The sequence below is a fragment of the Dermacentor variabilis genome, chromosome 5 (genome assembly GCF_050947875.1).
Source record: "Dermacentor variabilis isolate Ectoservices chromosome 5, ASM5094787v1, whole genome shotgun sequence".
NCBI classification, from domain to species: Eukaryota; Metazoa; Arthropoda; class Arachnida; order Ixodida; family Ixodidae; genus Dermacentor; species Dermacentor variabilis.
The window spans coordinates 2,702,856-2,717,191 of NC_134572.1; the positions used below are offsets into that span (position 1 = coordinate 2,702,856).

The 14,336-nt window shown below is 45.8% G+C and overlaps 1 protein-coding gene across 3 annotated transcripts in view; it reads right to left on the reverse strand.

Moving 5' to 3' along the window:
- The window catches only part of LOC142582172 (uncharacterized), a 673,231-nt gene that overhangs the window by 63,821 nt on the left and 595,074 nt on the right, over window positions 1–14,336 (reverse strand). For all 3 annotated transcript variants that reach the window (XM_075691569.1, XM_075691568.1, XM_075691570.1), the window contains exon 5: window positions 4,830–5,046. In XM_075691569.1, coding sequence (XP_075547684.1) covers window positions 4,830–5,046 — 217 coding nt within the window. The remainder of the gene's footprint in view (window positions 1–4,829; window positions 5,047–14,336) is intronic.

Sequence of the window (14,336 nt, forward strand, 5' to 3'; positions counted from 1 at the left end):
CGTTCCACTCTTGAAGGCGAAGCTTAAGGGTCCTCCAATTTTTATTTACCTGATCAATTTTTCCAAAGTAATCCTGCATTTCTTTACTGGCAGGTCATGTGCACGTGCTCTGTAAGTGGTCGTTTTATATCCTTTTTCTTCTTTTCGTTCTTGTCAAGTGAGTACGCATGATCACATAAAACTTGATTACTTATGTAAACCATTACATATCTTCCCATCCAAATGTAGGCACTCGCGGATGGTTTCTCCAGCCTAACTAGGATGTTCCAGAATAAATCGCCGGAAGCAGGATTCACGAAAGTGTGATAAATTAATGTTAAATTATGTACGCTTTCAATAACAATGAATATGCCAGGATTGTTTTGAACCACCTTATATCTCTGCGAATAAAGAGGCTTGAGAGGGTACAGCTGGGCTCACGTACATTTGAAGGTACAGGCATTTTTCTTCATCATACTGCCCATACCTATGTTTCTGTAGTCGCTTTAGGGTTGTGTTCAGAGGCTTGCTCGAACAAAGTTGCCTCTACAGCAAGACAACGTTCAAAAGCTATTGAAGGTACTGTACTACACTGTTTGTGGTGCACATATGACCTCGTATGTCGCTGTTTTACTTTGGCTTGATGTCATGCACACATGGCCGTGCTTAATTGTCAAACCATCTACTTCTGTGAGAATGATTTCAATTATGCTTTTGAACGTACTATAGCCTCTCGAAATAGCATTTTGTGCATTTTGTTGTAGGTTTTCATGCAGCAATTTAGGTGTCATGCTCTTCACGGACAGCGCTTTCCATAACGCAAAGGATTCCACGTACGAGTTTCTTCGTGTAAAATGATTCACATGTCGCTGCTGCATGGTGTCATCTTCAATAAATTAAAGCGTTCAGAGTACAGAAGGCAATATCACGGTCTTGAGCTTGTTGCTCACAGTCAGTGGCGCATATTTCGAAGGCAAGCACAAGACAACAACGTTCCAAGTACAATTGGTTTGCCACCTGCATGAAGTGCATCCCTGTAAGCTTCCGCCGAAGTGACTGCCAACACTCGAGCTGCTTCTGTTGGCGAACTTTGCTTTCGCATCCCATTTATTGGCTTCGAGATGTGTTCGCGAAGACCGGGAATAACTAAGTCGTGGTATCGCGCCGTGACCAAGCGTCCATGTTTCCAGAGCTGGAATCACTATATGTTTGTTCTCAAGAATTAAAACATAGATCGTCATCCTCAACATGACATTCACAGACGTCGGACTTATCTGTGGAGCATTCTTTCTTTCGGCGGAGCATTTGTTTCCTTAAACTCTCTGCAATCGATGTGGTGCGAAAAACAAAAAAAATAGTGACTACCAGCATCACGCTTCATCTGGCTGCTGGAGCAGCCACGGGCAAAGCAGAACTGCGTAAGAAACATCTTCCTATTATGAGACGCCGAAATGCATCTGCGCGAAATTTTTCACCGCAAGAAACCGCAGCACATCAGACGACGCCAACAACATGACCTCAGTAGCGACAGACGAAGCAGCACCACCGAAATGAAAACAGAAATGAAAGCAGAAGCGAAACTAGAAGTGGTAGAAGTGACGAAAGACTCGATCGAAGCGCTACTAGTTCGCGTGACCACCATTTCGACCACCTCCCGAGCGGAGCTGTGAAACTGAAGTATGTCTAAGAACGTTGGTTCAATCTCGCGTGCGCGAACGAGGAATGCAGCCTGTATGCGTGCCGTGTCCTGTGGTGCGCGAGGCAGGGGGTTCAGGCGAGAGGGAGGAGGGGTGTTCTTCTCCTGCGGCTGCTAGGGCGACACCCTCTAGAGGGCTATAGGGTGCCTTGATGTCATCCTCGCCCGCCGCTCCATACAGAGTGGACATAATCGCGGCGTCTTCTACGGCGTTGGCCACGCGAATCGCGGACGCCGTAGGGACGCGTTGCCGAAACTCGTGTACATTGAAAGCGATCTGCCGCGCGGGCCTCATCTCTAAAGCGATCTGCGATGTTTGCAGAGTGCGCCCAGTCCCGGTAGCTTCGTATGCGCTATGCTTTCGACGTTTCGTTCGCGTTGAAGCGACAGATGCACGGAGGTCAATTCGCTCGCAGCTGCTGCCGCGATTCCTAACTCCAGCATTTTCACAGACAGTTTACGCTGTCATCGAGCGATGTGTGTTCACGTTTCCCTACGCGCGCGTGACACCGTGCTGGTTAATTTAGCACAAACACGTTGACGGGCTAGTTGGTCTGAATCCGTGACAGAATTTGTAAGCGCGACGGAACAAGGACGTAGAATGAAGCAGACAGAAACTCAACGCTGTCTCCGTGTCTCTGTTTCTTTGTACGTCCTCGTTGAGTCACGATTACACATTCTATCATTGCTAATTTAGTTAGTAGGCGAATATTTACGAGTTTATACCGCCGTTAAAACTACTGTCCTTACTTCGTACAGCTATCTACTAATTTGCTACCGCAGTCGGTGCTTCGCCTTTAGGGCGGGAACGCGTATTTTTCATATACGGTGGTAAGAATCATTGCTTAAGGGGGCATGAGCCTTTCATTGTCTTACGTGGCGGACGCATTTAATAACACAGGTGATACCAGAAAGTGTGTGCATAATTATCGTCACGATGACCACCGATCATGATAACAAATATTTGTAGGACGCTTAAGGTTCACCTTTAAGAGCGGAGCGCGATAGATTTCAAAGATCCCTGACTCCTTGTCACGCTTCCCGGCAACCGCAGGTTTCTTGCGATTGCGCGGAGACAAGCGCGATGGTGCTGCGAGGAACCGAGCGGGCCGCGCCGCTCGGGAAAGGGGTTTGTGTTTGAGCTTCTGCATAACAGAATTGCTTTTGCTGGTACATTTAAATTAAACTCCGACGCTATCATATCTGTAGGTTGTGTTCAGGTCATACTTTACGATTTTTCTGATGTATCTTACTTTGAGGACTTCAATTAGTTCAGGAACGCATCTGGGCCACGCGGAGGGCCTGCGTGATAGTGGTTCGGAACGATTTCACCAAGCAACGTCCGACGCAGACATCAAATATTAACGCGATAGCGTTAAGGAGCTCGTGTCGCAGAAAAGCCGGTGTCGTCGGCGTCGGTGTCGGTGTCGGCGTCGGCGTCCGCGGCGTTGGCCGTGAGCGATAAATCACGGCAGGCACTTCATAAATAAAAAGCAACTTCCAAGATGGGCTGGATGGGAATCGAACCAGGGTCTCCGGAGTCTGAGACGGAGACGTTACCACTGAGCCACGAGTTCAATGCTTCAAAGCGGTACAAAAGCGCCTCTAGTGAACGCGGTGTTGCCTTAGAAACGCGCTGTTTCTAAGGCTCAGGCGTGCATCCCTTGCTCAGGCGCACATTTCGTTGTCGCGCCAAACGCTGCGTTGCTCGACGCTCACCGCGTCCGATGCGGGGCGCGTAGTCGCTGCGCCGTAGCCCATTGTCTTACACCCCTTGGCGGGTCGACGGGAACGCTGTCGCGTTCCACTCTTGAAGGCGAAGCTTAAGCGTCCTCCAATTTTTGTGTGCAATGTGGGCCTTAAGAGGAAGCTTTAGTTCGGGCCCAACTCCGACGCGGCCTATTCAAATACATGTAAAACGCAAAAACGTTTTTATGAGATAACCCCTGGACCGATTTTGATAAAATTTGTTGCATTTGAAAGAGAAATTTAAATTCTAGTGATTGTTGGAAGCGGAATTTCGATTTAGGGCTTGAATTTTCCTAAAGCGATTTTCAAATATTTGACCGTTTGAAAAAAATATAACCACGAAGTTTACAAATTGATAGCTATGCATCAAGAACTGATATCGCGGTTCTGTAAACGGCATCCATTAGATCATTCAAAGCGGACAAATTCAATATGTCATTTTACATCTTACATGAATTTGTTACGTTGGTTACAATGGTTTTACAAAAGTTGTATTTCCCTATGATTAAATTTTTTTATATTCATGTGTAACATATCAATTTTGTCCGCTATGGATGTACTTTTAGATGCAATTCACAGAATTGTATTATAATCTTTAGTGGTTGAGTTACAGAGTTGTAAACTTGATAGTTTCGTTTTTTGAAAATTTTTGATTTTCGACAATTTTTAATAAAAGATTGACGACCTAACTCAAAAATTCGAAACCAACAGTCACTAGATTTTAAGTTTTTCTTTTAAATGCAACAAACCTTGTCAAATTTGGTGCAGTGGTTGCCGAGAAAAACGAATTCTCCTTTTACATGTATTTAGATAGGAGCACTCGAGCTAAAGCTTCCTCTTAACGCTGTTGCGGTAACAGCGAGTAAGGATTTGGACACTATTTTGAAAACGTGAATGCCTCGTACTTTGTGTATGTTATCGTCCTGGTGGAATTATCCCGTGATTGTGACTTGTAGAAATAAACTTTTCCCAAATACATCGTTTAATATGTACGTACCTTTCTTCAAGATTCTGTCACCCCGTGTCGTGCGCTAAACAGGTTCGCTGGTGATCCGCCATCACAGAGTAGAATGGCTCACGATTTTGTATGTGTGTGTTGGGGATATCCGGCACAGAACTACTTGCGACAACGCCCACCTCATGGCCACCCAAAACAAGCGTTCCCGCTGCGTTACTGGTCAAATTGCGCAGGACAGTGGTAATTAAAAATCGCGCGGAGAATCCTTCGTCATATAGTGCTCACACAAAGGCTCATGGTGACGAGCACTATCGCGAGGTAGTCGGCAAAAGCCTTACATTTTTGTCTTTGTACCCGTTAAGACCCTCTTACAAAGGTCTCAGGCAGAAAGCACTTTCGGACCGCGGAAGTGCCTGGAACAAGGGCCACTATACTGGTTAGGCATACCCGACACGTCGAGGGTGCGTCCGTAGTCCCTCACGGTGAGCTCCTCGCTGCTGACGAAGTAAGGGAGCGCTGCATGCGAGGCGCAGCGCACCTCCATGGCTCCGTGCCAGAAGTGGCTGGGTTGCGCCACGAAGGTGACGCGAGAGTGGGCGTGCCACAGGCCCTCGGCGTCCAAGAAGTGACCGTTCTCCACGACTTCCTCGCTGCCAGTTGGCACCTGTCGAAAAAAATAGACAGCGGTCGACGGCGGAAGACGCCGAGCGATTACAAAAAAGAACGTTAGCTAAGGAATACGTACTCCTATATATGGATATGGCGTACAAATTACTTACAAGAGGTATTTTCGTTGACCTCACGAAAGTGCTCGATGGGCTTAACTATGACAATTTGCTAACCGAATTAAAATACGCAGAGGCTGCTAACGCTCTCGTCTAACTAGATAACTATTTATTTATGTATTTATTTATTTATTTATCTATTTATTTATTTATTTATTCGTTTGTTTGTTTGTTTGTTTGTTTGTTCATTTATCATACCCTCAGGGCCTGAGGCATTATAGAGGGGATTGTTACAAACGAAAATGTGGTACATAGGAAGTGTATAAAACGCAGCGATTAAGATGAATAAAACACCATGTTAGAATACAACAGGTTTCTTTCTATACAATGTTAGCTGCTGCGTCACAAAAAGAAGTTTCTGGTTATACAATGTTAGCTAAAGTTTCGTGAAAAAGGTTGTTATCAGTAATATTTAAGATATCAGCGCGAAGGTGGTTGCAATCTATACATGTGCGATGGGGAAAAGCACTGGGGAAAATGTTTTGTGCAGCATAGATAGGTAGGTCTCAACTTCATGACAGTGAGCCGCACGAAGTGATATGCATAGTGGGGTCGTATAAAGAATTGCGTGTGCAGTGTAGGATGATGATAAATCCTATGAAAGAGCGCTAGACGTGTAATTCTACGCCGACAGACAGTAAAAAAGGAAGACTAAGACTATGTTTGATGGAAGAAATGCTCGCAGTTCTATTATAATTAAAAAAGCTAAATCGAACAGAGTTATTTCTAGGCCGTTTACAGGTTATCCTGGCCAAGATCCCATACAGAAGTAGCGTATTCTAATTTAGGACGTATTAGAGTTTCATAAAGTAAGTGTAGGTTACATAGTGAGCTAACGAAGTTACGGTGTAAATAGCCTAACATACGGTTAGCGTTCTCAAGGTATTCGGTGTGAATTGACTATGACAGGTTTGTAGTTATATGGATACCTAAGTACTTGTAAGAGCTAACTGTTTCTAAAGGAACGCTGTTCAAGTGGAAAGTGGCATGTTGGCGAAAAACACGGGATACATATTTTACTTTACATTTGTTAAAATTTAGTTCCATTAATCACGAGTTACACCAGTTAGATATTGCGTTAAGATCGAGTTGCAACCTGTTAACATCCGGTTCATTGGTTATTTCGCGAAAAAGAATTACACACTCATGAGCGAATAAGCGTTAGAAGACAGTGTAGCAGGAAGGTCGTTAATATAAATGAGAACAACAAGAGGGCCCAGAACAGAACCTTGACATACCCCAGAATGTACATCACTGAAAGAAGAATTAATACGATGAACTGTAACAAATTGAGTGCGAGTTGTTTGAAAGAGCTTGATCCCTGTGAGACGGTTAGGATCTAGATTTAGCTTATTTAATTTGTACAGGAGAAGTCTGTGGTAAACCTTGTCAAACGCTTTAGGGAAATCTAAGAAAATACAGCCGGAAAAAGAAGATCGATGCAAAATTTGGTGTAGCTCGTGAGTGAATGGAGCCAGTTGAGTGTCACACGAGGAAGTTTTTTGAAAGCTGTGCTGAGCTGGGGTGAAGAGTTAATTATGATCGACAAATTTAACAAGGATTGAAAAAAATATGTTCTCAAGTAGTTTAGTCAACGAAATGCGACGGTAGTTATTTGGTGAATTTTTGTTACTTGACTTATGTAGGGGAACCACCTTTCCGATCGTCCATTCTTTAGGTAGTGTTGATGTATCTAGGGACTGTTGAAAAGGCTTTGTAAGAATAAACGAACTAACACCATTAGTACTTTTAATAGAGAACAATATGTACACGAAAATGGTGTGTCATCATTACGATGTACAATGAATAATGGTGTTCCGCAAGGATCAATTCTAAGGCCATTTTTGTTCTTAACTTAAATTAATGATTTTTCCTCAGTTATATCTGAAGAATGTATCCTGAACGCATACGATACTACAATATCTATAACAGCGAGAAACTAAAATGAACTACACGACAAAGCTACACCAGCTCTAAGAATTATAATTCTGGCTTCATGTAAATAAACTTCTGGCTAACACTGCTAAAAGTATCTATGTTAATTTTGTGCCTAAAAAACACTCATTTTACGTCTGATAACTCGCTTGTAATAAATAACACACCAATAGACAGAGTCAATAATACAAAATTGCTCGGTGTCCACTTGGATGTGCAGCTTTCATGACACACACATGTTCATGAAACAACACCTAAGGTTTACGGGAAGATACCTCTTCTTTACAGGTTACGTTGCATTTTTCTGTTAAAGACATTGTTAACATTATATTATTCTTTCGCACATTCACACATTTTATATGCCATAGTAATTTACAGATTAACTTACCAGACAACGCTGGAAGCCCTTAAAGTATCACAGAACACAGCACTACGCGTTTATTCATTCTATACAAAAAACAGACCCTGTTTCATTGCTTATGGATTACTAAACATACAGCCCATAACAGTTTGTATCAATTATCGCGTTTTACTACTTGCTTAATAACTTTTGCATAACGGTGTTCTATGCCCGTCAGTAAAGTTGACATATCAAAAATCCACATACTCAATACATTCCAACTCAATTGTACCATTATGCACGCCCTACATATGGAATAATTATGGACTACACTCACTTCTTTATATTGCCGCGAAACTGTGAAACACCTTACCGTATAGCATCACATCATCCATATTTTATTTATATTAGCAACTTGTGCGTTCATCCACTTCGCTTACTATAGTAAGCATTGTAAAAAAAAAGACATTTTGCACGCATTTATAACAAAGCTACTGCAATATTTATTTTTTTACCTAGTTATTCACGTGTAATTACTTATGTTAAAAAACGGACCCCTGTCATAACCCTCGAAAGGGTTCTGGGGTCCTACGTGTATAAAAATAACATGTCATCATATGTATCAGAAATAATAAAGATTAATTGATTGATTGGTTAGTTAGTTAATCGATTTATTGACAGATTCAAATATAGGTCCTATCGTCTAGCCTTTCGCTCTTCGAAAATGAAAACTAGGACAATATTTGCACAACTGACCGACCTACATTACTTGAAAAATAAAGGCGCTATAAACAGAAGCAATCACATAATCTAAACGAGTGTAATACCTCTCGTTAATTTGCTTCAGATTGAAAGAAAACTAGCGAACACACACGCAAACAACCGCACACCCAAGCACCCAAAGAAAGGACGCCAAGGCATATTAACGACTGGCCCAGGTGCAAGTTCTTCAAGGTTACAGTGAATACTACAGTAGAATGCACCTAACATGACCAGGGTTGTCTTGAAGAGTGCAAAATGTAAATTCATTTGAATAATATAGTACATGTCAAACAAATATGCAAACAAAATCTAAAGCGACAAAGAAATCAAACGGGGCGGCATGATTTTAAGGCGTTTCATGTTGAAGGCAGCATTTGCGAGAACTATTACTTCTTAAAAAAGTCGCGTGGGTAACACATATTTTACAGGTTTAACGAACTGTTTGGAATAATAAACGAACCTGTGTTTGCTCCCTGCAGCTGTGGTCAGTGAAACCAGCCGTGGACGCTCAGGACTTTGAGTTTTGGTACGTGCTTGATCACCATTGCTACGTTTAATCAGGTGTTAGACGAAACCTCATATGATTTCCGCGCCGCTGTCGACTGCGTTTCCATTCTGTTTACATGCACTCATTTAGTCTAATGAAAAACCGGTAATCTGGTGTACGCCCTAAATGGTCCCTCAAGCTCGACTTCTCTCTCTTCTTTCTCTAAATCAAGACTGCAATACTGACACGTACACGCTTCGGTCTTACAATTTCGATCCTGGTTTTCGCCACGCCAAAAGTGTTTTAGTTTTCTCTCCATGAACGTAGACTTTTTCCCGCTTTTGATTAAGATTTGCGCGCAGTATTTTATTATTATTGCTTCACGAGTGGCATAGCTACTAGCTCAACGGATTGAATGTTGCACACACGAAAATTCTTACTATCAACTGCACTCCTTCTGGAATGATCGAGTGGAGTATTTGAATATTCGAATAATATTCTGCGTGTGTTCGGCTAGCACTGAAATAAAATGTTTATTTCACGAACAGTTAAACTAGCTAGCAAGAGGGGACGCACGACAAAAAAGCTAGACCAGCTGTTACGACTGCGTTAAATCCACGGAATAAGCAGTCTTCGTAGGATATACACGCGGCTACACAGGTGTAAATGCTTCATGCTAGCAGAGGATGCGGAGCGATATCAAGAAAAACTACGTTATTTATGGTATATTGTATCACAATATATGGAAATTTCGACTGTCTACTTTTATTTCTGTTGTGTCTTCAAGTACGCAGCAGCCTACTTGCAAGAACACATGTTTATTGCCACTTGCAATACAACGGAAAAGAACCACAAGGCACTTACGTGGCCGTCTTATATAGCTATACAGAGCTACTAATCAGCGACATCACATACACACACACACAAGCAGGTGCACACACAATTCAAGACTCCAGTGACGTCAGATTGCCACTACCGGTTCTATCTAAGAGGTGATGACACAACACTCCCTTCCCCCCTGAAGTGTTCTTAGCAGCGTTCGGGTGGTCGTCTTTGCCTGGTGCTGCGTCGAAGCTCCTGTTGGGAAGATGGCGATGCGCCACCGCTGGACTCCCCGCCTGCAGACGATGGGTCCGGAGGGGTGGCCTGTTTGTCGGTAGCTACTGCCTTCTCACCTACTTGATCGGTGTGAGACGTCTTTTGCGCACCTTCGTCGTTTACAGGGTGTGTACCTAGAGACCTGCGAGAGACAATGTCTTGGATACATGCTGGCGGTTCGGTGTTTGGAGACGGCGCCTGAACCGTCTCTCGCGCTCCGCCATCCTTTACAGGATGTGCAGCTTGAGATGCGCGAGACAAAATGTCTTGGCTACATGCTGGCGGGTTTGGAGATGGTGCATGAACCGATTGCGGGAAGCAGTCCTGAAATGTTCGCGGTCGCAGATTGTCAACATGAACGTACCTCTCTTCGTTCCCTATCCCGACCGCATAAGTGCTTGAACTCACACGTTTATTTACCTTGCCGCTCAACCACTCCCCTTCCCCGCGTCGTAGACCCTGTACAAGGACGCCTTCTCCTTCCTCGAAGTCCCTCCACACACGTCGTCGCTGATTTGCCGATTGATTTGTTCGCTTAAGTTTTTCTTTCATCCTTTGCTCGATATCCCGATGGAGAAGGCTCAACCTTGTCCTAGGTTTCCACGATAAAAATAGCTGGGCTGGTGTGTCTTCAGTGACCCCTGTTGGCGTGTTCCTATAATTGAATAGGAACTGGTCGATGCGGTGCTGGAGAGACTTCATCTGCCCATTTCTTTGTTCGTCCATGACCTGCTTAAAAACATTTTTTTTTAAGTCTGTACACAACGTTCCGCGCTGACATTCGATGCTGGGTGATAAGGAGGCGATTTATTGTGCCGAATGCCATTCCGTCTCATAAATGTCTCGACAAGTGCTGATGTAAACTGCGGGCCATTGTCTGTGACCACTTCTTCCGGTAACCCGTACGCGGCAAATACTGTGCGCAGCTTCTCTATTGTCTTTTCACTACTAGTTGTCTTCATGACAAACACTTCAACCCACTTTGAATAGGCGTAAACTAGCACTAGAAACCAATGCTGGTCACGATGAGCAAAATCTAAGTGCACACGCTCCCACCGGCGCCTTGACACTCCCCATGACCTTACAGGAACTTTGGGTGCCGCATTTTGGGTCAACTGGCGTGTGACACATTCTTTCACTGTTTGTTCAACGTCTTGCGTAAGGCGGCGCCACCACACGTGGCCTCTAGACAGCATTTTCATACGTGCCATTCCAGGATGGCGTTCATGCAACAACGATAGCACCTTTCCGCGAAGAGACATTGGCACTATCACTCGATTTCCCCACGTCACGCATTCTCTGTCAACAGAAAGCTCACTTCGTCGCACAAAATATGGCGCCAAAGCGTCATCAGAAACTTTTGAAGGCCAGCCGGCCTGCGTGTAAAACAACACCTTTGATAACAGCTTGTCTTTGCTTGTTTCCCCTCTAATGTCTTCTGCCGAGAGTGGGAGCTCGTCCAGCGTAGAAAACCCTATCTACACGTCCCACACGTTATCCGTGCACCCGCCAGCTGTGTTCCGAAGCGGCAGGCGTGAAAGTGCGTCAGCGTTGTCGATATCCCGTGATTTGCGATAAACCCATTTGTAGTCATAAGCAGCAATCTGTAAGGCCCAACGCTGCACGCGTGCCGCCGACATAGGAGGAATTGGCTTACGGTGTCCTAATAGCCGCACTAAGGCTTGATGGTCGGAGTAGATCCAAAATGTCCGCCCGAAAAGGTACTTGTGAAACTTCTTTAGCCGGTACACGACAGCCAGGGCTTCTTTTTCGATATGGGCGTACGCCTGCTCCGTTTTAGTCAGAGTCTTAGACGCAAAAGCGATTGGTCTTTCTTCAGATCCTTCCTTGTGAAAAAGGACTGCGCCTAAACCATACGAAGACGCGTCGCAAACCAACCCTAGCTCCTTGCAAGGGTCATAGTAGGTGAGTACGGATGCACTGAGCAGCCAGCCCTTGGATTCTTTGAAGGTTTTTTCTGCGAAGCCGTCCATTTCCACTTAACATTCTCGGCTAGCAAGTCATATAATGGTTTAAGCTGTGCTGACATGTTCGGCACGAATTTCCCATAGAAATTTAACAAGCCTAAGTAGGCGCGTAGCTCGTTCTTATTTTTTGGCGTTGGTGCTTCCTTGATAGCGCGCACCTCGTCTTCTGAAGGACGGATTCCTCTGTCATCAATCACGTGACCGAAATAGGTCACCGCCTTCGCAAAAAACTTGCATTTCTCCTTCTGCAATTTCACACCCCGTTCCTTGAACAGTGTCAGCACAGCTTCGACCTTATTATAGTATTCTTCCATTGTTTCTCCTGCTATTAACACATCATCAAGATAACATGAAACTCTGTCTAAACCCTTTAACATGTCATCCATCACTGCTTGGAAAATAGACAGAGCACTTGTTATTCCGTACGTCATACGAGTGTATCGAAAAAGGCCTAGGTGGGTGTTCAGAGTGACCAAAGGTTGCGAATCAGGGTGCAGTTGCAACTGTTGGTGCGCTGTAGAAAGGTCAAGAACAGTGAAACATTTGCATCCGTGCAGCGTGACAAAAACATCTTCTATGGCACAGAAGTCCGACACGGCTGTGGACGACACGAAGGACGCGGACAAGAAGACGCAACAGCGCAGGCTTAGCCAGTCACACCAGGAACAGCGTCTAGCCCGAGCCCCACTTCAGTAGCGCTGGCGATCCGGCTGCGGAGCTCGGGACGGCGCACTTCTTCCTTACAGCTTCCCCCCTCGCTGAAGACGGAGCCGCACAGGAGGCCTAAGGCGTCGTGAGGACGAAGGGCTCGTGATACGGCTTGAGCCGACCTACGTGCACAATTTCGCGGCCTCGGCGACGCAGGTCCGTAGGGGGCGTCAGAGGTTCGATAACGTAGTTCACCGGAGAAGTTTGGCGTAGAACCCGGTAAGGTCCATGGTATCGGGATATAAACTTGGAGGAGACACCTTGTGTCGAAGTAGGAGGCACCTACAACGAAACAAGAGCGTCAGGGGAAAACTGGTGGTGGGGGCGCCCGTCCTCATGACGAAATTTCTGTAGCGCTTGTTCTTGCGTTGTCAGGGAGCGAGCTAGTTGCCGACATTCTTCTGCATACCGGGCGGCTTCGGAAACCGGTGTACCCTCTGATAAGTCGGGACGGTAAGGGAGAATAGTGTCAATGGGAAATGATGCTTCGCGGCCATATAGAAGAAAGAAGGGAGAAAAGCCCGTCGTTGACTGGGATGCAGTGTTGTAGGCGTACGTGACATAGGGAAGGATGAGGTCCCAGTTGGTGTGGTTGGAAGCGACAAAAGCATGTCGCCAAGAGTTCGGTTAAAGCGCTCTGTCAATCCGTTTGTTTGCGGGTGATATGCGGTGGTACATCGATGAATAATGCGGCATTAAGCGAGAAGTTCTTGAATGGCATCGGCGAGAAAGACGCGGCCACGGTCGCTCAGGAGTTCGCGGGGAGCGCCGTGACGTAGAACGAAGCGTTGAAGGAGGAAGGAGGCAACTTCATGAGCCGTCGCGGCTGGCAGAGCGGCCGTTACTGCATACCTCGTGAGATGGTATAAAGGTACAATGACCCAGCGATTGCCAGCAGCTGTGTATGGCAGAGGCACGTAGAGGTCTATCCCAACCCGGTCAAAGGGTCGCGAAGAGCACGGCAAAGGTTGCATTGGTCCAGAAGGGCGGCAAGGATCTGGCTTCCGGCGTTGACATTCTGTGCAAGAGCGAATGTACTTTTGCACAAATGTGTACATACCACGCCAATAAAACCTATGACGTAGTCTGGTGTAGGTATTGAAGAAACCAGCGTGTGCGCACTGAGGGTCAGCGTGGAAAGTGGCGCATACATCAGTGCGGAGCTGCCGAGGTATTACAAGCAGCCATTTGCGGCCGTCGGATCTGTAGTTACGGTGATAGACAATTCCGTCGCGGATGGCGAAGTGCGAAGCTTGTCGGCGTAACGCTCAGGATGGTGGGCGTGTAGGTGAATTAGATGTAATCTTATCAAAGATGAAATCCAGGAATCCTTGCGCTGCTCCAAAGCCATGTCGACAGGAGCGAATGGGAGAAGTGGGTCGTCTAGGGCGGACACACTGACAATGCCGGCGTGGACAGGCGAGCGCGAAAGAGCATCGGCATCGGCGTGCTTCTTGCCTGAGCGGTAGACAACCCTGATATCGTACTCTTGGAGCCTCAGTGCCCACCGGGCTAGGCGGCCGCAGGGATCCTTGAGAGACGACAACCAGCAAAGTGCGTGGTGATCGGTAACGACATCGAAGGACCGGCCGTACAGGTATGGCCGAAATTTTGTGATGGCCCAGATGATCGCGAGACATTCTTTTTCCGTGACGGAATAGTTGGCTTCAGCTTTCGTCAGAGTGCGGCTCGCGTAAGCATCAACATATTATTCGCAGCCGGGCTTTCGCTGGGCGAGCACAGCGCCAAGACCAACACCGCTAGCATCCGTATGGATTTCCGTGGGAGCAGTTGGATCGAAATGGCGTAGTATCGGTGGTGTTGTGAGCAGGCGACGTAGCGTCGAAAAGG